The sequence below is a fragment of the Eschrichtius robustus genome, chromosome 18 (assembly GCF_028021215.1).
Source record: "Eschrichtius robustus isolate mEscRob2 chromosome 18, mEscRob2.pri, whole genome shotgun sequence".
Lineage (NCBI taxonomy): Eukaryota > Metazoa > Chordata > Mammalia > Artiodactyla > Eschrichtiidae > Eschrichtius > Eschrichtius robustus.
The window spans coordinates 72,623,668-72,647,380 of record NC_090841.1 but is presented as its reverse complement, the minus strand read 5'-3'; the positions used below and the strand labels follow the sequence as shown (position 1 = coordinate 72,647,380).

The 23,713-nt window shown below is 38.9% G+C and overlaps 1 protein-coding gene across 3 annotated transcripts in view; it reads left to right on the top strand.

Annotated features, from left to right (window-relative positions):
• The window catches only part of FGF14 (fibroblast growth factor 14), a 623,657-nt gene that overhangs the window by 430,937 nt on the left and 169,007 nt on the right, over positions 1-23,713 (top strand). Inside the window, exon 1 of one of the 3 annotated variants that reach the window (XM_068526686.1) lies at positions 4,913-5,105. The exons of the other annotated variants lie outside the window; for them this stretch is intronic. Coding sequence (XP_068382787.1) covers positions 4,913-5,105 — 193 coding nt within the window. Of the gene's footprint in view, positions 1-4,912; positions 5,106-23,713 lie in introns of those variants that run through there. 3 annotated transcript variants of the gene reach the window in all.

The window sequence follows — 23,713 nt, the reverse complement described above, 5'->3', positions numbered from 1 at the left end:
AGATAGAGTGAATACATTTTGTTGAGGAATTACATAAGAGGTACTAAAGAAAGAAATGAGATTAGTATGATGCCCAAGTTTTGGGGCCGGAGGAACAAGAAGAATGGAGATGTCATTCCAGAGATGGGGCAGATTGGAAAGCAGGTTTGAGAAAGAAGACTGAGAGTTTAATCTTGGCCATGTTAAGCCTGAGATGCCTACTAGACATCTTCATAGAAGTGTCAATGTAGGACTTGGTCATTGAAGAAATGAAGACCTGAGTGATGAGTTAAATGATTACCAGTAGCTATCATTTATTGAACTTGCACTATTTGGCAGGCACTGCTGTGTTTTATATACATGTTCTCATTTAATCCTCATAATAACCTTATTGCATTATTATGACCATTTTACAGAAGAGGAAATAGAAACTTAGAGAGGTTTAGATGAATTGCTCAAGGATGCACAGTCAAGCCTATGATTGCTTTACTCCAATTGTGATTTTAGCTACTGTTTTATATTACCGAGGGGAGTGTGGGCAAGAGGCAGTAAAAGTGTTCCAGATACATGGAACAACATATGCAAAGTAGAGGGGCCAAAGGGAGCATGGCATCTTCTGGAGACGTTGCGAGCACAGGGAAGTAGTTGAATAATCAGCTTCCAATGAACTAATGCTTGTGTGGTACTTTACAGTTTTAGAACTGTTTTCTCATAGGCACACATATTAATCTCTGTGAGGGAGGGAAATGTTTTTATTATCTCTATTCAGTGAGTGGGGAAAGAGCCTTACAGAGCTAAGTTCACAAATTTAGTCAATTATGAACCAAAGTTTCACCTTGGACTTCTTTTGCCAAAATGAAATAATTTTTACATTTCTAATTACTTAAAATCTTTTTCAAGTACCCAGTTCAGAGGTGAGGAAATATACATGGGAATACATACATTTTTGATCTCGAAAAAGACATGGAAATTGGAAAAGAATTTCCGAGATAGAAATGAGTGATCTGGGACATCATGACAATAATAGCTGTCATTTTTAAGCACTGAGGATGTACCAGACACTGGACAAGGATCTTTACATTCATTTACTAAATTTAACTGCACAAGAATTAAAAAGGAGATTTTATTATCATCTCAGTTTTAGAGGTGGGGAAATTGAGGCTGAGAGAAACTGAAGCAACTCACTAGAGGTCATTATACAGCCAGGATGGAGCAAAATCCAGAAATGAACGAGACTGTCTGAAATCAGAGTTCAGACTCCTGACAGGTTGCTCAGGAGCCACTCTACCTGGTCAGTAGTATATTGTTTGTTTTAATGCATTCAAAGGTGAAATGAACGACACCGAGGAGGTTCTCATGAGTGTAACATTATTTTCTGAATTACAGCAAGGTATGGATTTCGGTTCACCCGCCCGGAACGGTTTTCACCCTGGTTTTTTGCTACACTTTTATCACAGTTTAAGACAGCAGATGGCTCTCTTGCGTTTTCTTTCGCTTACCTCTATCTGTAAACAACTAAACAGCGTTTTGGGGAGGTAAAAGGAAAACTAGAGATTAAGCTAAAAGACTTTGATTAGCCCAAGTGCTGCCCCCCACCCCATGCTCCCTTAAAACCAGAAACCACCTAAGATAGAAGCGTTTAAGGCTTGTGAAATTCACACTCTGAGTAGACGCCCTGAGACTGAGTCGTCCGCTGTTTCAGGCGCTGCGCCAGGGGTTGGAATAAATCAGGAAAGAAGGAGTATTTCTTGGTTCTCAAAAAGCTGAAAAGCTTCATGCTCCAAGGTGGGTTATTAATGCCAGTGGAAGCCGTGAGGATTAATTTCCTTTCCGCCTTGGGTGGCTTGGGGTGGGCAGCGGAAAGCTGCTTTTAAGGGCAGAGAGTATCGGAGCCCCTCGCAGCCAGCAGCGCGCCCACGCTCAGGGGAACCTGCTTGCTCTCCGCGCGCCCTGGCTGTGGCCGGATCCTTGTCCGCGGTGCTGAACCGCAGCTGGGCGTTGAAGGGAGGGGTCTGAAGGAGACAAAAAACCGACCTCCCCTTGGATAATACAATCCAAGGAATTGGGGAGAACCCTGAATTGTAAGAAAATGCCTGGAAAGAAAAAGAATTAACACAGCTATAATAAGAAGCAGCTTAATCTCACTCTGTTCAAATTATTATACTACACTCATATATCACGAGGATTAAAAAAAAGAAAGCAGCAGCTAACTAGGTTATGTAATTTGGGGCAGTTATACTAGATTGAAAAGGTCACTATACTTAACATTTTGCTTCTTTGAAAAACTCATTACTAGCTTTAGGTAAATATGTTTGCTTTAATTGTAAAGTCGTTCGGAAATTCCAATCTGTACTGTCTGAAATGTCCAGATAGCCACTGTTCAATAATGGAAGGTAGGAGTAGCTACTACTTCTGTTCAATACGACTTATTTCGGTGAATTTCTTAAAAGAAACACTTGAATAGCCTTTTATTAGATGTATCCATCTCTGCAAATGTCCTTCCCTTTTAAAGCAAGATCATGGCAATACTAAATACACTTAGTAAACATGTAAGAAAGAACAAAGACATGTAAAACAGAAAACAAAAAAAAAAAGGTAGACATGGAGCAAAATAGTTAACACACCCTTTTTTCTTCACTTTTTCTATCTCATAGGAGATTAAGGATTGCAAATTTCTGGGAAAATTACTCATGCATATTCCTTTTAGTAATCGTAGTTATTACATATATATAGATTTCATGTAGATAAAACATGGTAAGGTGGGGAAAATAAGCTTACAGAGTATGTTCTTTAATGTTAAATAGCATATACATTATCGTAAAGCCAATGATATCTGCATTGGACCCAAATCTAAACAGTCCTCTTAGATTAAATTCTCTTCCCCAAGAGAGGCTTATTAGTAAATACAGTGAAAAACAGCTGAGCACTAATTGCTTCCTTGGAGAGACTGTGGATAAGTTCCCTAGAGCAGAATGTGTCTAGCCTCCCTGTAATCAGCCCTTGTCTGAACTTCTCCCACTTGCCTGGCTGCAAGTCTCTGTAGTACTTTACTGCCTATTCCTGAGGCAAAGAGAAAGTGGGTGTTGGTTCAGAACTGCTCCCAGGGCTGCCTTCCGAGTGTGTCTCTCCTCTTTCCAGCTCTAAAGCGGTCACCAGAAAAGTGATTGTTACAAGTACCAATTATCAGATGAGTTTTCTTTCCTCCGTTCTTCACACTGGATTGCGAGAAGTCTAGCTTGTGGGTTTCTTTTCTTTACCTTCTTGGAATGATAAGCAAGCAGTCTAAAGGGAAGAGGAAAAGGTAAGAAGCCATAGGAGCACAAGCTACTCCTAGTTCTGTGGCTCGGAGTGTGTCCTAGGAACCAAAGATCTGTATTCTTCCAAGCACGAATTGTTCCTCTCCCAACCTCCTTTTCTAGGGTGCCCTCCACTTGCTCCCCTCCTCCTGGACCTTCATATTTTTGGTTATCCATGACAGAATGCTGCCAGGACACAGACAGGAAATCAAGGAGAAGAGGCAGCAGCTGTTGTATCTGAATTTCAAACACAGTTCACATGCTTTGCTCCCTGGCTTTCTACCCAGGGACGCCAAAGACGGCAGCTCAAACTGGAGTGTCCCTCAGTCCGGCTGCTTTCTGTTGTCGCTGGAATACTGTGACACCCCGCCCGCCCTTAATATTCTGTGGTGGCTTCTTCAATATTCCGTTCCCGCTGCCGTTCTGCAGCAGCTACAGCTGCTGCCATCTCTTCCTCCAAGTGCTAGAGAGCAAATTTGGGAAGGGGGTCTTTCCACACCACCTCTCCACGTCTTGTCCCCTTCCCTCGTCCCTCCTTCCCTCCTTCTTGCTCTGTCTGCTACGGTTTCAAAATGACAAGCCTACTTTTCCTGGGAGCGGAAGGGAGAGTCCAGCAAGTTTGGGTGGATTAGGCAGGGAGTGGAGGCGCCTCCCTCCTCAGGACACACTCTCCTCCCTCCCAACCTCCCTCCTTCCCCCTCCTCCTTCCCGGGGTGGAAAGGCTCTGGAGCTGAAGGGATTAGCGGGGAGGGCGGGATCCACCTCGCGTTCCAACCACGGCTGAGAGTGCCTGCGGACCAGGAGGCACGTTAAGATCCAGAAGCCCTCGCTGAGCCTCGGAAGCCTCGGAGACGTGCGAGTTTCATCCAAGAAAAAGCGCACTGATGATTCCTTCAATTCCACCCGCTCTGGCTCAGCCTCTCAGCACCCCACCCCCTGCCATCCGTTTTAGCTTTCTTTTACAGTATTATTAATATTTTTAAAAGGCATTATTATATATACCTTTTTCTTTCCTTCTGAAGACTGGCATAGGAGGGGGACGGGAGGGGAGTGTAGCGGGGTGGGAACGAAGCGCTCTGATTAGAGATCTCCGGGGAGAAGATTGCGCTCTCCAGATGCTGATCTCCAAAGCACTTGACGATCACCGGCGGACTCCGAGAGCGGGCGGCGGCGGCGGCGGCACCGGCCGGGGGGCCGCTCGAGTCCGGCGCTGAGTCCTGCCCAGCGCGCTCTGGGCGGACCGACGCGCGGGACCCGGCCGGCACCTGCCCTCCATCCCTTGCCCGGGAAGAAGGCGGCCGGCTCTACCTCCCGCCCGGGAGGCGGGCCGGGCAGGAAGGCGGCGCGAGCGGCGGCGCCCGAGGCCCCGGCCCCGGTCCAGGATCCGACGCGACCGCGGCGGCGGGCACGACCTCGGGCTCCCGGCGTTCGCCCCGCCGCGCCCCGGGCGCATTTGCGGGCCCGGCCCCGCGCTCCGCGGACAGGGCGATGGGTCCCAGGCGGGACTGAGCGCTCCCAGTCCCCGGCCCCGGCCCCGGCCCCTCCGGCCTGCCCTCTTCGCCGGCCCTTCCCGCTCCTGTGTCCCCAGCTCCCTTCCCTCGGCCCCTCCCTCCTCCGGACCCGGTCCCGGGCCCACCATGGCCGCGGCCATCGCCAGCGGCTTGATCCGCCAGAAGCGGCAGGCACGGGAGCAGCACTGGGACCGGCCGTCGGCCAGCAGGAGGCGGAGCAGCCCCAGCAAGAACCGCGGGCTCTGCAACGGCAACCTGGTGGACATCTTCTCCAAAGTGCGCATCTTCGGCCTCAAGAAGCGCAGGTTGCGGCGCCAAGGTCTGTGTGGGTCCCGGTTGGGAGGCGCGCCCTCGGCTCTCTCCCCTCTCCCCGCCCGCGTGGGGCCTTTTCGGGCTCCCCTGCCTCCCTCCGTCTCTCACACCCTCCCCCCGCCCCCCCCCAACACAAGTCTCCCTCCCGAGCGCCCCGAGCGCCTGCTGCCCTCGGGAGCGGGGCATCTGCTCCCAGGCAACCTGTAGCCACTGGAAACTCACCCCGCCGGCAGGTTGGCCCGCTCCCGCCGCTGCCTCTCGCTCTCCGGGTCCGATGTGGGCCGACTCCCAGGGAAAACCTCTTTCTGCTCCGAGGGTCTTGGCTCCCCCTCGGGGTCGCGCCGGCTGCTTCCAGCCCGGTTGGAGATGCCCGGAATCTCCGGGTCTGGCCTCCCGGGTCTCCCGGAGCCCCCTCGGCTCCCGGACCTCGGCGGAGGGGCTGGTCCCCGCCTTGCGCTCAGCAGGGGCTGGGGTGAGGGAAGTGAGCCGAGGGTGTGTTGGAGCTGAGAGCCAGCCCAGTGGAGATTTCCCGGAAGGCTGCTTCGCGAGCAGCACTGGTCACTCTGAAGCCCTTGGGTCGCATCTTGGGGTGAGGAGAGGGGCGCAGAGGGCGGAGAACGAGTCCCACTTGGGGGTTTGGCAAACATCCCTCATACGTGGTAGTTTCGATTCAAGGACTCGCGAATTACGTGAGGCAAAAGAAGCAGTTACTACACACGGATGACTATAATAGTTGCCTTACTATACATATTTTTTGAGAGACAGCTAGTGCCCAACATGACCTTCTGTTGCTGCCTTTAAAATGCCAGGGTCCGAGAAGGCGACTCACTCCTGAGCTGGAGCCCAGCGCCTTTTGTTCCTTTCCGCTCCTCTCCACATCCAGTTGCTAGGGGCGGTTGTTTGGAGAGCATGTGGGGTGTTTTGTGGGAGAAATGGGGATTGCTTGCTTTTCATTACTAAGTAGGCCCCGCAGGAAACACTGAAGAATATATTTACGTTAATAGGAGTATATGTTTGCCCAGCACATTATATTCCTGGTGCCCAGCTGTATTTATTTTAAGTTCCCTGTTGTTCCAAAGATGTGTGAGAGAAGCATATGCTGTACGTGTGTATCTATGTGAATGTGTGTATGTGTGTGTGTGTGTGTGTGTGTGTGTGTCCCACACATTTGCAGATTTACGACCGAAAGTTTCAGTGCTTCTTTAAACAAAGACTAGAACTAATTTTTTTTTTTTAATCGCTCATTGTCACAGTTAGAAATTGGAGTTACTTGCTCTTAGAATCAAGCTTAGAAGGCAAACATCTGAGGAAAAGCAGAATGGAATTTTTAAGGTAGATAAATTATATAGCTATAAAAGAAGGAACTTCACGATGAAGACTTCGGAGACAATATTTTCAGACCAGTGTAGAAGCTATTAGGAAAAAGGGACTTTAATTTTACACTTTAGCCTAGAAACTGATCCAGCAAACCTTGGTATTATAAGACCAACTCAACTGTTTTAAACATTGTTGACCCATGGAGGGTCACATTATCATGACTTAACGTATTTGCTTCTCCCCTAATTTCATCTGATCATCTTTTAGAACACAATTTTCACCAGGTAGAGCTCCAGTGTTGCCATCTATTTGAAGTAAATAAACATATTTTCTTCTAGATAGGACTGTTTAATATAAATGATGATTAAAACTTAGTGCATATTCTTTAAATATAAACCAGTAGATTATTTTATAAATATGAACAATAAATGTTCTGTGTCATATCGGGTGATGAAGGAGGGTTTGCTTTACGCTTGTGAATTTTAAGATGGGCATGAATTTTAACTTTTTACCGGATAAAGAAAGGCATCTGAGCTCTCTGATAGTCTATTTCAACATTTGCAACCCTGACTGTTCTCTTGACATTCATGAGTTTGCACTGATATATTCGAAGTCACTTTTGCTACCTTATTTTTGGTGGGAGAATGGAAAAGAAGATAAGCTAGAAGGAAATTTCATCAAGACCTTTCCTTTTATCCTTCTTATGTATCTTATATATCAAGAAATATATTCTTCAGTGAAGAAAAATATAGATATATCCCTTGAGTATCAGAAAGGAATTATTAATTTAAGCCAAAGAAATACTAAAACTATGTTATGTAAATCATATATTGATATATAGTTACATGATTTTACAATATATTATTAAATATAACTATACATAATTATTTTATTATTTAATTAAATATTCTTTTAGGAAACATTTTTTAAGCATATTTTCCTTTTCCTCCTATACTCACTCTTTGCATAAGAACTGACCCCAGGAAATTTTGAAAGTCTGATTTGTTAATTTAGAGATATAACTTTTAGGTATGGCAATTCTATATATCTTTGCATTTGAAAATTATTAATTTGGCAAAGCGTTGTTGCATCTTTGTAATGTGTCAGGTCCTGTTCCAGGTATTATATGTGGAGTGTTGAAAAGAACAGACGAATCTCCTTCCATCGTGGAGCTTACAGACACGGGGTAGAAAGTCACTGCAGATGGCAAGGAACAAGTTAATACGAATTGCAAACGTCGAAGTCCTAAAAAGCACAAAGAGGGCTGAGGTAGAGAACCACGGGGAGGGGTGAGGGTGGATAGGAAGAGGGACCTAATTAGATCAAGTAGGCAGGGTGGGCCACACCAAGAGCTACAGGTTGAATGCTGACATCTGAGAAGGATGCAGAGACGCAGAGGTTTGAAGAGCAATGTGTGTGAAGCCCCTGAGGTGGGAATAACCTTAGCCTGTTGGGAGAAGCAAGGGAGGTGTAGAAACTTTAAGTACACTGTCATTTTATATTATGTCTATGTTGTCTGCAGTTTGCATTTTGACAAGGAAATACAAATATATTTGACATGTTTGCCAACAAAATAAGGAACAGCTCGATATTTTGTCTTTTGGGCAAGAGTAGTATACATTTCTTAAATGTAGGGATTTTTTCTTTTTAATCCTCCTATAAGTAGTAATTTAATATAAAGAGTATGACATATCTATTTATCCCTTTTGGTCAGACCTTACCCCCCAACTCTGACCACCTCCTACCCCCATAAAAGGATGGCTTTCGTATCTGTAAAGGACAGAAATTTGCAAGATGGCTTAGTGGTCGTGGTGAGCATCACACTTTATCTTACCTTTCCAGATTCATCTTCCTCTACTCTTCCTCTAACTCCTTAGACTCCAAACATCATTCAAGGTTCAACCAGGGACTTCCCTGGCAGTCCAGTAGTTAAGACTTCGCCTTCCAATGCAGGGGGTGCGGGTTCGATCCCTGGTCGGGGAGCTAAGATCCCACATGCCTCGCAGCCAAAAAACCAAAACATGAAACAGAAGCAATATTGTAACAAATTCAATAAAGACTTTAAAAATGGTCCACATCAAAAAAAAAAAAATATTTAAAAACTAAAATAAAATACTTGGTCTTTAAAAAACAAAAGCAAAAAACCCCACAAAGTTCAACCACGTGGTTTCAAATCCCTGTGCCTTTGTTTGTGCTTCACTCCATGCATAGATTCTTCTTTCTTCTCTCTTCACCTGTTGAAATTATCCCCACTTCTTAAAGCTTGAAAAAAAGTGCCAACTCCTCTGAGAAGTCTTCCCTCATTGCAGAGAAGTAAAAATAATTCTCCATTTTATACCTCATGATTGTTGTTTATGCCCAATCATAATTAATTCACACACATATTCAGTAGATTGTAGTTGGGAGCAACGTCTCTGTTTTCTGCACTCATAGGCTCTCAAATCTTTACAGAGTGTCTGCCATGCCCTGGGTACTTGTCACTGCCCTCAGATTGAAGTGAAATAAGGAATGTCAACGTCTCCAAAGCTGAAAAAGTGTCTTTGAACCACAGTGCTCTTAACTAGACCATTTTAGAAGTAAATATACTTTTCAAAATTTTATATCTTTTTTACTTTCCCTAAATATACACATATAATCTATCCCTTTTTTCAGGGATTGGAATGTGACTACATATTTGTGAGTTACTCTCAAGAATGCAAGAATATAACCAACCTCACTCTAAGGCTTAATGTATGAAAAGAGATACTTAGAATATCTGTTAATTTAGCTAAAGAAATAAGAAGGTACAAGGAAACCAAAAATTTGCAAACAGTTTTATTATTTGGAATCTCAACAAGAAAAAAAGAAAACTGAAATAGAACCTACATGCAATGACGTATATGAACATTTTATCCTAAAAGTGTTGCATTTTTGTTATTAGCTTTTAAACCAAACAAGAGCTTTCATTTTTATAGGATAATAACCTTTCAAAATCTTTGGTATAGCTAATGCAATTATGTGTTGAAATCTTTTTTTTTTTTTTTTTTGGTTACTGTCATAGGAACCATGGTATCATGTGTCATGTATGTTTACTCAATAGTTTTGTGGGTTTCTTACTGACACATTTTACTTAAATTACAGGATGTCATAAGAAACAAGGACTGTAAAAATGAGCTACATAAAAATTGTTTTCAACTTATTCTTTTGTATAAAAGGCAGAAATATATATATACGCCTATATATATTTATTTGTTCCTCTGTGATAATGAAACTCATCAGCTATCCTAATAAAAGAGAAGTGGTCTTCCTTCTTACAAGGTACTATTTAAGGAAAGCCATGCTCACCCTCAGAAAATAATCAACAGCCAAGAGTTATCCAAAGTCCACCATTCTCGTGCTACTGCTTCTGAGCCATCACCATTGAAAATGCAAAGACCGCCTGCTTATTTGGGCTCTTTAGGTCAAAATAAAACAAGAGAGTAGAGTATTTTTCTCCCAAAAGATCATCCTTCTTTTCTTTTCAGAAGTGTATTTTTTTTTACTTTTTTAGGGTGATGTCTGTGGGAGTCTTCCTACCTATCTTTTGATAATACCTGTTGCTAACTTTTTGATAATCAGAGTTTTATTATTTGTTAGTTTTACTAAGGCAAGACAAAATTATAGTTTTTCTAATCTGAACTGTCTCATTTTTTTAACAAGGGCTATTTTGTCAAATGTAGGGTTTCCAAGTAAGAGATATTATGGGCATATTACTGACTTGGTACATAAAACAATCTTAAAGATTTTTTTAAAAACATTGACCTTGCTTCCTTATATGTTTTTTCTGTGGCTTAATTGTTATGATTTCAAACATTCTGCATTCGCTATAGGCTTCTGAAAAAGGATAATACCACCATGGTGCAATAAATTAAGTGGTGGATATGGAAAGTGTGAGATAGCATAGTAAGTCAGGTAAGATGCAAGTAAGGTTAAGTAAAATGGTTTGCTTTGGGTTAAGTTAGATTCATTGATTGAGTTGAGTTTACATATATTGAGAAAATGGTCAGTACTATTAACTGGTGAAGAAATCCTTTGACATTTCTTTATATAAGATTTCGGAAGCAACAATTCCTCTCAAACCCCCCAGTAGGTTACCGTTATCAGTTACAGACTTCACTTTATATTTCAAATTAGTTTAATTATTAGTACAGCTCTTCTACATTTACCTCCCAAATTCCGTTTGTCTGTTAATAATTTTAGTCTGTGTAATGTTACTATAAGAAAATTATTTTAAAATAGACAGAAACCTCCCCTCTCTTCAATGTAAAATGATATCTTCTAAATTTTATTTACTTAATTTTAAAATAATGGCAGAAATTGAAAGGGAAAGGTAGATGAAGTATTTTTCAATCTGATTTATCACTTAGTTCCAAAATCTAGGTTTCTTTCTAGGTAAACCGTATATTAATTTCTCTCCAAATGGTGGGAAATTTTAGCCACAAAGGGCTATGATATTTAGATAATACAAATTGTGTGTGATGTTTTAAATATTGTCATTTTGGCACTCAAGAGCTAAAAACAAACAAAAAAACAAACAAAAACCAAAAACATAATGGTAAACTCAAACATATAAGAGACCATTTTAGGGGGGTTGATGCAATTTAAAGTCAACTGCACTGTGTTGACATGAACAGAGAACTAATTTAGTAATTTTATCTATAATGATTCCAGCATTCATTTTAAGAAATTACTATAATTTAGTAATTTTATCTAATAATGAATATATCACCATTCCCTGTTTCCTGGGGGTGAAGGCTAGCAGTAGGGCATGGTAGTAGGAATCTAGCCACCTTTTATAAAAACCATTTTATGATTGTTACCACTTTGTCATTCAGGAAAGAAAAGGTTATTTTCATAAAGCTGTATTGTGTGAAATATTTTTTGTGGAATATGCGTTTCACCCTGTGCTTTTATAGTTCTTTGGTATCAGGTTTAATAGGGACCCATGTGGTATTATGATGGGGGACAGCCACTTAAAAGTCAGTGTCTCACCAGTGCCTGGCATATAGCTAACACTCCACAGCATTTACTGAATGAGTGAAAAATCCTGTATTTCTCAGGATTTACAAGTAACAGCGGTATAGAGTGGCAGTTGAGATCAGTGTGCACATGGCAATGGCTATAATTGACTCAGGCACTGTGCCCTTGAGTACTGTTTCATCCTCACAACAAGCCTATGTAGTAGGTATGCTACATTATGCATTAATTGATGATACACTAAAATATTACCCATCTATCCATTTTATAAATAAGGTATCTAAAAACCAAAGAAAAGAATGAGTAACTTGTCCAAGTTTACATAACATTAAGGAGTGGAGCTGGTTTTAAAAGCCAGGTTCCAGGCTGACTCTAGGGTCCCTACTCTTAACCAGTGCCAATTCTCAATTGCCACATATTTTATTTCATTACTTCAATTAGTTGAGATTCATCACCATTTCATAGCAAAGGAAACTAATGCTCAAAAAATTTGAGTTTTGCCAAAAGACTTACACGTAGCAAGTGATAAAACTGGAATTCAAGAGCAAATTGGTCCTTCAGTCCTCTATTCTTCTCACTACTTTACACTCTCCATTCTTCATGACATCAACATTAATGGAAGACACATTATTTCAAGGCACATAGTAGATGCTCACCATATATATCTGTTGATTGGGTGCATGTAATAATGTGTTATTTACTCTTTAAAATTGAGGGTGTAGGAAAGTTTGCCTGGAATTAGAGACTTATTTGTGGGATTTGGGGAAAGGGACAGTAAATAAATAAATGCTGTATTTTACCAAGCCATTTTTGACATAGGAATGTAGCTTTGGTTTTCCAACAAGTGTTTGGAAGTGACACATGTTTGATGTTATCTTCCTAATGAATTGCAGCATTGACCTGAAATTCTGAAAAGGATTAATTTGGAGGGCTTTCATGAGCATGTAGTGACTTTCATGATAGGTCTTTCATTAATTTTTCATTAATTTTCTTAGATTATATATTTTCAACATTTCTTATTTCTGTTAGGAAGCCTTGTTGGTTACATGCCTTATTGGCTTTATTGTACATGATAAACTGAAGCAAACCAACAAGGTTATAGAGTCACAAATCAATCATAAAAATTGTAGATTGTTAGAAATCTAGATAATGTATGTTTTATGCTGCTTTTGAGTTAACACATTGGTTCATAGTCTTTTTCTAATGAGTTCTTAGATCTTATTCTTAATACCAATACCAGAAAAATGTAATGTAGTCAAGGCTAAGTTGTTCTTAAATTGTATTATGTACGTTATAGAGATTGCACATGGATGAATGTTTATTTCTGGGGTAGCCTTACAAATCTAGTTGTGTGTTATTTAGATATTTTATTGGCTTATCTGACTCTTCTTTTCTTCTTACTTTGCTTACGTGGTAAGACTAACTGGTTAATCCAGCTGCCCACCTACTTTGTGCCTGCACCTACACAGCTGATTTTGCCTGAAGAAAAACACACATATGCATGGATTGGTTCTACTTTAAATTCATAGTCAGTAACATCAAGTGGGCCCTTGGTACATGTTTTTTAATAAATTTGTTTATTTATTTATCTCTGGCTGTGTTGGGTCTTCGTTTCTGTGCGAGGGCTTTCTCCAGTTGCGGCGAGCGGGGGCCACTCTTCATCGCGGTGCGCGGGCCTCTCACCGTCGCGGCCTCTCCCGTTGCGGAGCACGGGCTCCAGACGCGCAGGCTCAGTAGTTGTGGCTCACGGGCCCAGTTGCTCCGCGGCATGTGGGATCTCCCCAGACCAGGGCTCGAACCCGTGTCCCCTGCATTGGCAGGCAGACTCTCAACCACTGTGCCACCAGGGAAGCCCCATTTTTAAAAAATCTATTTCCAGTTACATAGATTATATTTCTTATCTTCTTTCTCTTCAGATATCTATACCTCCTCCCCCATCCCCACTGTCAACTATGTTCTTACTTCTATTTTTCTGAGAAAACAGAAATTATCAAAAATAAATTTCCATATACTCCACAACTGCTTTTGCAAACCTATCTGCAAATCTATCCGCTTTCCCCTTTTCCCTGCTGAACTTGGGAATGAACTCTTAGTACTCCTATTTAAGGTCAAGACCTCTACAAATTGAGGAACAGATCGTTTCCCCTACTCAGGGACATCAATCCAATATTTCCCTTTCTCTTCTGCATCATATAATGTCTATATCCTGGTGTATTATTCTCATCAGCATATAAATCTGCCGTAATATAGCTCATCTTAAAAGTTAATCTCCTCTTGATTATGCATTCCTCTCTTGTTATTAAACCAATTATCTTTTATTGGCAAAACTTCTTGAAAAAGAAATCTCCAGTTTCCCTCCTCCCCCTCTGTCTTGAACCCTTTCTCATCAGGTTTCTGTCCCCACCAATAAGCTGCTCTTGTCAAGGTCATCAAGGACCTGCAAGTGGTCAAATCCAAGGGTTTCTTCTCAGTCCTTATCCTACTGGTACAGCATTTGGAATTCAACTGACACAATAAATTTGTATTTTTCACTCTAATGTGGGTAAAGTTAGCATCAAAATACTTTTAACATGCCATTTACACCACTAAAGCCATTCATGTGATCATCTTTTCATAGTTATGACATATTTGGATTTCTAAATATGTTAATGGGTTAACTATTGCCATCATGCCCCGTGATGGCCTGCCAGACACTGTTGGTACTCAGTTGGTCCTCAGGTACCACTAGAAGGCAATGGTGTTTTCTTACTTGGGAGAAGATCCTTTTCATCACATGCATTTGTATTGGGCCTGAGTGACTTGCCTCTACAAAATATAGGGAAGAATTTGAATGGTCTTTCTAAGAGTTAGTTGGTTTTTAAAATTTTTGTCTTTATTGTCAAATATAGGTTTGTGACAAGGTAATCACTCTTTTTTCAAACTCTTTCATTGCTAGCGTAGTCAATAATAATTGGCAAACTAAAATCACTCAACATCACTCAAATTCAAGCACTGTATAGAAGGAAACAGTCCTAAATGTAAGACGGCTACTTAACAAAATTTATTTTCTGTATGTGGAATGTTTTCACTGATAATATTTGATTTCAAGTAATGCTAATATGTTCTCTTATGTATCTATTAAAAATAGATACATAACTATTAGCTCTGGTGACAAAGTTAAGGCAACTTTTTTTACATTTGCATTTTTGATTTTTTTAAAATATCCTGTTAGAATGACAGAGGACATCTAAGGTATGGGGAATGGTGAAGTTTTGGCAATTAGAGTTTAGGAATAATTTTATAGACAGAGTTCTATTATCTCTTCTTGTTAGTTTCTCCAGGGGGATATGTAACTACTGGGTTCAGTGGCTACTACATGAATATGTTATCTTTTCGCAGGGAAATCTTGAATGTTTGATGGACAATTGTTTTCTCCAGAATCCAGCAATTCTCTCCATTTTGAAAGGGTCTTGAAAATAGAATCTCATTGCCTGATGTCTTTTTATCTACCACATGCCTCATTGTAGCTCTTTAAATTTCTGTAAATAATTCCTGCCTAGCCTGAGTTACATTATGCCCTTTAAATATTTGTTCACGGCTTTTTATCCTCCTTACCATTTGGCCAGCTTACAATTGTTTAACTCTATTAATGTTTCTGCATAAGTAAATGCCACCAGCACCTTAATCATTTCTGTGGCTTCGATTGTTCAATAATTACCTCATCCTTATTCCAGCAAATGAGATCACTGCTGTTTTCATGCTGAGGCCAACCTTGCCGTAGAGAAGGCTGAACACATCTGCCGTAGAGAAACCTTCTCTCTGGTGGGTGGGGTCGGACTTGAATGGAGGGATGCAGAGGTTGGACAAACCTATGCAATACAGAAGGATCTGTCTTGGCTTCATGCCTGACACATTAAAGGAGAATGTAGGGAAAGTAATCAAACATCTTCACTGAACCTGCTAGGATGAGAGGCGTTGTATATCTTATCTCTTACTTCTTCCAGTCGCAGGAAATAGGGAGCATTATTTTTATTTTCACGGATGAGAGAAAGTGAAGTAATTTTGCCACAGACTCGTACTTGGCAGAAGTAGTATTTGAATGCCGATCTGACTGATACAGGGTGAACATTTTTAGAATGAACACAGTGGATCTTAAATAATAATAGAATTCAGCATTATATTCCAGTATCTTTCTGGATCCATCCCTGGGATAGGCTAGACTGTCAGCCACAGTGTTTGCCCCTAATCATTCTTACCGGTTTTATGTATTCTCTCCTGGGTGCTCCAGCAGCCGCTGTGACCAGCGACATTACACGCAGGATAACGTCCTCGCTCAGAAGTGTGTCCCAGCTCTGTCTCCACTTTTCCATTTCTCTCCAATGCTTGGGACCACGGGCACCAAGCTGAAGAGAAAGGCAGAGCTGTAATGGGTTCATTCCATAATCTCTTAGACTTTCCTTTTGGAGTAAGCTATCCCAGATGGTGTGGCGATGATGAAGTTTTCCTGTAAGGTTTGGAGTATTTTATGTATGTCAGACTTTTATATTTTTCACCCCAAGGCCTTTGCATTTTGGAAAGTTGTAAAAGTAATAAAAGTTGCTGAAGTGTCAAGAATATGCAGTTAATAAGCAGAGGTTTCCTCTTCCCCTGCGACTGCTGCTGAGCTGATGCAATTTTTATCATTAGAAATGTCCCTGGTATCCAGATATTCCCATGACTGTTATCATTTTACTCTCTGGATGATTCATTGTTGTAGGGTCAAGTGAAACTGAGACTTAGAGTACAATAATAAGCACTTTTTGGCAACATTTGCACCAACATCTTAGCCTAGAGGTAAACTTTTCACATCTGCATGGGTTTTTCTTTTGCCCTGAGATAGTAGCAGCCAGGGATTATTTCAACAATCTCCCTCAGTTCATGAATTATACCATAAATATTCCTATTTGTTCACTTTTTCAAAAGGAAACACAGCACCCTGCAATATGTCATCATAGTTGGCTGGCATCATACTGCTGTGACTTTTTTTCTTTTACCCCCTACACAATGCCCTTTGTTGTCTTCTGAGGTAGGCCCATAGATGTTTTTCTTAAAAAGTGAACGCAAGGAAATCCCCCAAATCTCCCCTGCACGGCCTCTCTCATTCACTCGCATCACTATTTTTACCACCACCAGTTACAGCCCCAAGCTCCTCACATCACACCCCTCTCCGTGGTGTGGTCGGTAATGGGGAGAGTGTGGACTCAGACCCTGGGGCCTCGGGGCCTTGCTCTGCCTCTTTCTGGCTGAGCAAACTCTATTGATACGCAGAGACCTCTATGCAAGGAGCAGGCCAGGCAAGGTGATTTGGAAGAATACCTTTTTTGAAAAATTTTTATTGGAGTAGAGTTGGTTTACAATGTTGGGTTAGTTTCAGGTGTATAGCAAAGTGAATCAGTTATGCATATACATATATCCACTCTTTTTTTTTTTTTAGATTCTTTTCCCATATAGGTCATTACAGAGTATTGAGTAGAGTTCCCTGTGCTATACAGCAGGTTCTTATTAGTTATCTATTTTATATGGAGTAGTGTGTATATGTCAATCCCAATCCCCCAATTTATCCCTCCCCCACTTTCCCCCTGGTAACCATAAGTCTGTTTTCTATATCTGTGACTCTACTTCTGTTTTGCAAATAAGGTCATTTGTACCCTTTATTTTTTAGATTCCACATATAAGCTATATCATATATTTGTCTTTCTGTGTCTGACTTACTTCACTCCGTACGACAATCTCTAGGTCCATCCATGTTGCTGCAAATGGCATTAATTATTTCACTCTTTTTTATGGCTGAGTAATATTCCATTGTATATATGTATCACATCTTCTTTATCCATTCCTCTGTCGATGGACATTCCTCTGTTGATGGACAAGGTTGCTTCCATGTCCTGGCTATTGTAAATAGTGCTGCACTGAGCATTGGGGTGCATGAATACCTTTTTTTAAAATTAAAAAAAAAATTTTACATATACATGTGTCTATTCTTCTCCAAATTCTTTTCCCATTTAGGTTATTACAGAATATTGAGCAGAGTTCCCTGTGCTATACAGTAAGTCCTTGTTGGTTATCTATTTTAAATATAGCAGTGTGTACATGTCAATCCCAAACTCCCAATAGTAGGCCTTAGAAAATCAAGACAGAGCTATGTTCCTTTGCCACAGGGATTATATTTACATTAAAAGGCCATCTACAGAGCAGAATTGTCCTCTCAGTGGTCTGTTCTCAGTGTCTGTCTCCCTGCCCCTCGCACTTCCCCACCCCACGTGCTTTCCCAATTGCTTTGGCCCCATGCTTCCTGTTGGCTGTTCACTAAATATAGCCTGAAGATAATTGGTTAATTATCCGTGTATCTTATATTTATTTTGCCTCCTCTAATCCAAACATTTACAGTTTTATCTGTTGTTCCAGTTTGAGACAGTTGCAGCTACGCCTCCTCCCTTCCTCCTTTTCTCTTTCTCTTTTTGTTTGATTGTGAGAGAAAGAGAGAGAAAATATGTTGTGTGTACGTGTGTGTCTGTGTGTAAATATAAGATTAACGCGAAGCATGCTATGTGATGCAGATATCACGTGAGGCATAAAAACAAAGTAAGTACTAAGTATGTTCAATTCTAAATTTATATATATATATACATATATATATATGTATATATGTATATATATATATATATATATGTATATATATATATATATACACACACACATACACTTAAAATTGATGTGCTCACACTTGTAACTATTAAGACAGAAAATTTAAAAGAAGCCTACTCAGGTCCCTACTAAAAGTCAGCTTAATGCCTCCCAGTACTTCTAGAACTCAATTTTTTCAGACATCTTTTTTTGTTTTTCCTTAACAAACCTCATTATATTTTTCTGGGGTTGACATTTGCCCAGAATTTTTTTTTTAATTTAGAGCTTTGATAGATAAAACCCAGGCACACTAGGTACTAAGCCAAAACCCATTTGAGAAGAATGAAGTTTCAATGAGGAAATATGGAAACAATGACAAGCTTGGAAGAAAAAAGGTGTAACTAAAATAAATTCACACACACACACACACACACACACACACACACCACAACCATGATCTGCAACTTAAATGGATGTTATGGCGCCCATAGGAATTTCAATCTTCCATTTTAAGTCCTTTACGTAATATTGAACACATTCATCAAGAGCAGCATACCATGTCCCTAAATAGCAACTAGAATGCTTTACAGGGAATGAGAAAGAAAAGACAAACAAACAGAAAACTGGAAAAAGTAATCTACATGGTAGCATTGGACGGACTAGAAAAAATAAGACCATTGGATGGTAACCGCTTGGAATTGATGGCAGCAGCAAGCTTTCTTTGGAGGAGAGGGAGAAACACTAAATCAGTGAAGTTCTCAATTTTAAGAAGTTGAATTAGTCAAACATAGGACTAAAGCTATTGGATTTGTATCAAAAGTGCTGGTTTTGAAAGTAGGTTAGACTAATGCGTTTCTGCTTAACAATCAGCCGGTGAAACTTCAAGATTCTCAAAAACCATGACAGAGTGGAAGAGCAAAAAAAACATTCTTTGGTAAAAATCTCAGTAAATAGTAATTTTCCTAGCGAAGAAAATAATTATAAGTCAAGAAGATTCCTTTGTTCTTCAGGGAGCTGGTTATTCTGTGGTTATTAGCACTTGTATCCAAGGTGATTCCATTTAAAGAGTGCATTCTTCATGAGTGGTTTGATTAAACATACTGGTTTAATAGCTGCTGTATCAATATTGGCTGCAAGCATCTTGTTTCATGCATATCCTACTATTGGATTTCAAGTTGCAGCTAAGAAACTACATAATAAAAAACAGAATTTGTACTACTTGTCTGTTGGGTTTATTCTTAAGAAATATATGAACCCTATTAATTCAAATACATCTGTATACCATAAAGAAAACCTTAAGTTTAAACAATTACCATCAGGAAGCTAAAAATGAGGACAGAACAGAAAGACAGAAGAGATAATATAAAGAGAGTGAGAGAGAGAGAGAGCCCTCTAAATGTAGAAGGTTCAGTCAGCAAGCAGAATCCTTAAGGTTGAGACTTTGTACTCTCTTACAGGTATTCTGCTGGCAGAGTGGCTGTAAGTGTCTGGTCCTCTTTAAGCATTTGTTGCCTTGGGTAATTTAAGGGTGTTGCTAAACTGATAAACCTGAGATACTCCTATTGTTGCAAGTATAATAAATATAAGGCAACCAATATCTTAGCTCATCAAACTTTACCATTATCTACATTGAAACTCATAAACACTCTTCAAAGTAGACAACATCATGCCTAATTTTAAGTGAAACAATGGAAACTTAGGGAGATTAGTAATTTTTCCTGGGTGATATAGTCTATACTACACTATATACTATACTATACTCCTATACTATAGGAGTAGTAGGATTAAAACCCTGTATTTTTGGATTTCTACTGTGGGGGCTGCTCCTTTATCATACAGCTGCCTTCTCCCCTGAAGTTTCTTCATAATGAATAAGAAAAATGTACGGAGAATCTTCGTAGCAACTAGGGAACAATTGCAAGTTTTGAGAACATTCTTCCTAACCAGGGTTGCAAGTTACCCACTGGGAAGTCAGAGGGGGATGTTAAGAATTGTGGCTTTAGTTCATCTTCTCCCATCTCTTCTTTCTCTTGCCTGCTTCTATTTAATTATGGGCAATTCCACTCCACTTTTTTTTCAGAAAGATTTTCTTCACTTTTATTGCTTCATGAATTTTGCAAGACTGTAAGATCCAGGAGACAATCCAACAGAATAAATGTTCTTCCCCAACTTTTGGGAAACACTATGATTCTTCTTTTTGTCCATCTTAAGCTTTTGTTTTTCAAAAACACATTTGTTTTTCTATTGATTCGAAAATCCTCTCAGTATTTCTCATATAATACTACAGAAGAAGACATTAAAAATCCCTAGAGTGAAACACTTCCAAAGGCTTATTTAATAACCTTTAGATTGAAGATGATATGTATGTCATCTAATTCTATTTCATAAATTTTATAGCAGTTTTTACATTCAAAATGGTATCTCAATTTTAAAATAAGTATTTGATTGAAGTATAACATTCACATTGAAAAGTGCACAAATCACATGCAACTTAATGAATTTTCACAAGGTGAATACTCTTGTATAAAGTTCACTTGGATCAAGAATAAAGCAATGCTCCAGAAATCCCATCCATATGCCTTTCCAATCAGTAAACCCTAAACATAGGCAGTATCTTGACTTCTAACACAATATATTAGTTTTCACTGTTTCAAAACTTTATAAAAATATACAGCATGTGCTTTTTGTGTCTGCCTTCTTTTACTTCACATTAAGTTTGAAAATTTATTAATATTATCTCTGGGAGTCGTTTATAACATCGGTAGCCATGTCTCCCTTTATCCTGATATTGATAATTTGTGTCTTTTTTCTCAAATACATAGGACTTGCACATACAAAATACCCATTTTGCTGACATGTATTATATTTTATTAGTCTGTTTAAAAGAAGACACTTTGGAATTAGTTGATTTTTTTCTATTGTATCTTTCTTGTTTCATTAACTTCAGTTCTTAACCTTATTTCCTTCTATTTTCTATAGATTAAGTTTGCTGTTTTAACTTCTTGAGAGTATAAATTATAAGTTCATTAAGGCTTTAAGGTATTTAAATATACATTTAAGATTATAAATTTATCTGTAAACATGGACCTGTAAGCATTTACCTTTAGCTGTATTGCACAAGTTGTGCTGTGTTATATTTTAATTTTCCTTTTAGTAAAATATTTTCTAATTCCCATTGTGATTTCTTCTTTTACTCATGATTATTTAGAAGTGCTTGTTTACTTTTCAAACATTTAGGGATTGTCTAGTTTTTTATAAAAGTGAATCACTAAATTTCTAGGTTAAAGCCACTGTAATCAGAGAACAAATGAAATACACAGATTAAAAACAAAATGTTTATATTTTTTCAGGTGGCAAGTAGAACGTTTTCTCTGTATCAATTACGTCATTTGGTTAATTATGTAGTTCAAATTTTTTCTTTTAACAACTGATTTTTTTCTCCACTTTTGTCAGTTACAGAAGCAACTATATTAAAAATCTCCCATATGATTGTAGATTTTTCTGTATTTCCTCTAGACCTGTCAGTTTTTGCCTTCATTCTTTATAGGTTAATATAAAATTATTATATCTTACTCGTAGACATACCGTTTTATTATAACATCTTGTTTTTTTGCTTTAATGTTTATTTTGTTTGCTATTAGCATAACTACACCAGCTTTCTTTGGTTTAGTATTTGCATGGTGATTATTTTTCATACTTTTAACTTTTCTATATCCTTATACTAATCTTGACATCTTATAAACATAAATTTATTTTGTTTTACTTTAGTTTTTGTTTTAAATACACTCAATCTCTGACTTTTAATGGGAATATTCAGTATATTTACATTTAATGAAATTGCTGATATAGTTGAGTTTAATTACACCATCTTAACATTTGCTTTTTTAAAAATATTTATTTATTTATTTATTTATTTATTTATTTAGGTTGTGTCAGGTCTTAGTGGCGGCAGGTGGGCTCCTTAGTTGCGGCTCCAGGATTCCTTGGTTTTGGCTCCCCGGCTCCTTAGTTGCGGAACACGGGCTCTTTAGTTGTAGCATGTGAACTCTTAGTTGCGGCACGCATGTGGGATCTAGTTCCCTGACCAGGGATCGAACCCGGGCCCCCTGCATTGGGAGTGCAGAGTCTTATCCACTGTGCCACCAGGGAAGTCCCATCATTTGTTTTCTCTTTGTCCAACCTATTCTATATTCTTTTTGTTGTTGTTGGTTTCTTATATTCTTTTAATGTGTCAGGAATATTTTCTATTCCATTTTCCACCATTATTAGCCTGAGGTTTATATATCCATTATAAATATTTTAGTGATTGCCCTGGATATTATCACATTTAATACTGACTTAATACAGTCTAACATAAATTTGAATCATTCCACTTTTAATAAAATATTAGAATCTTATTATACTTTACCACTTAATCTCTCTAGCTTTTTCTTTCCTATTGCCATGCTTTTATTTCTATGTATATATAAAACTCATAAGAAATTATTTTTATTGTTTAATGCACTCAATATTTATTTAGATTATTGTGTTTTTCATTGCTCTTTATTCCTTCCTACATTCTTGTGTTTCCATCTGTGATTTTTTTCCTTTTGCCTAAACATCTTTTTTAGTAGTAGTAGTAGTAGTAGTAGTAGTAGTAGTATTTTAGCGTCGTCTCTTGGCTATGAATTCTGTCAGTTTTGTTTGTGTGCAAATTTATTTATTTTGTCTTTATTTTTGAATAATTTTTACTGGTCATAGAATTCTAGATTGGAAGTTATTTTCTGTCATCACTTTAATGATACCATTCTGTTGTCTTCTGGCTTCCATTATTTCCTCTTGAAAATTCAGCTGTCATCTAATTGTCAATCATTAAAAGGGGATACGCATTTGTTTTTCTCTGGCTTTTTTAAAAAAGATTTTTCTCTTACCTTTTATGTCAGCAAGTTTATCGTGATGTGCTTACGTATAGTTTTATCTGTATTTCTCTTGCATGAGGTTTGCAGCACATTCTGAGCCTGAGGTATAAAGTTTTATGTCAGCTTCAGAATTTTTTAAAATTATATTCAAATATTACCATTGTCTCACTTCCATCTTGCTAGTACTTCAGTTACATTTATGTTAGTCATTTTCATTATGTCTCACATGTTCTTACTCCCTTTTCCAGATTTTGTACATTTTTATGCTCTGTGCTTTAGCTTGCAAATTTTCAATTGAGTTATTTTCCAGCTATTTAATCCTGTCTTCTTTTGCTGTTAGACAAAAATCTATTGATTTCCTTTCCATTATTATATATATTTTTCAATTTTAGAAATTTCATTTGATTATTTCAGTTCTCTGGTTAGATTGTCATCATTTCTTCTCTTTTCTTAAACATATCAATCACAGTTACTTTAAAGTCTGTGTCTGTTAACTCTAATATCTGGAAACCTAAGAATCTGTTTTTATTTTCTGTTTCTCTCTTGGATCTTGTTGTATTTTCTTTGGTAATTTGGCAATTTTTACTGAGTTTTGAACATTTTGGGTAGAAAACCATAGAGGCTGTCTATGATTTTATCTTCTTTGGAGAGGATATTTTTTTTCTTTTTGCAGGTAACTAGAGTAGGGGCAGAAAACCCCATTTTATTCTAGTACAAAATATATTTGAAGTTGATTTTCAAGTGTGTGTGTGTGGGTTTCTGT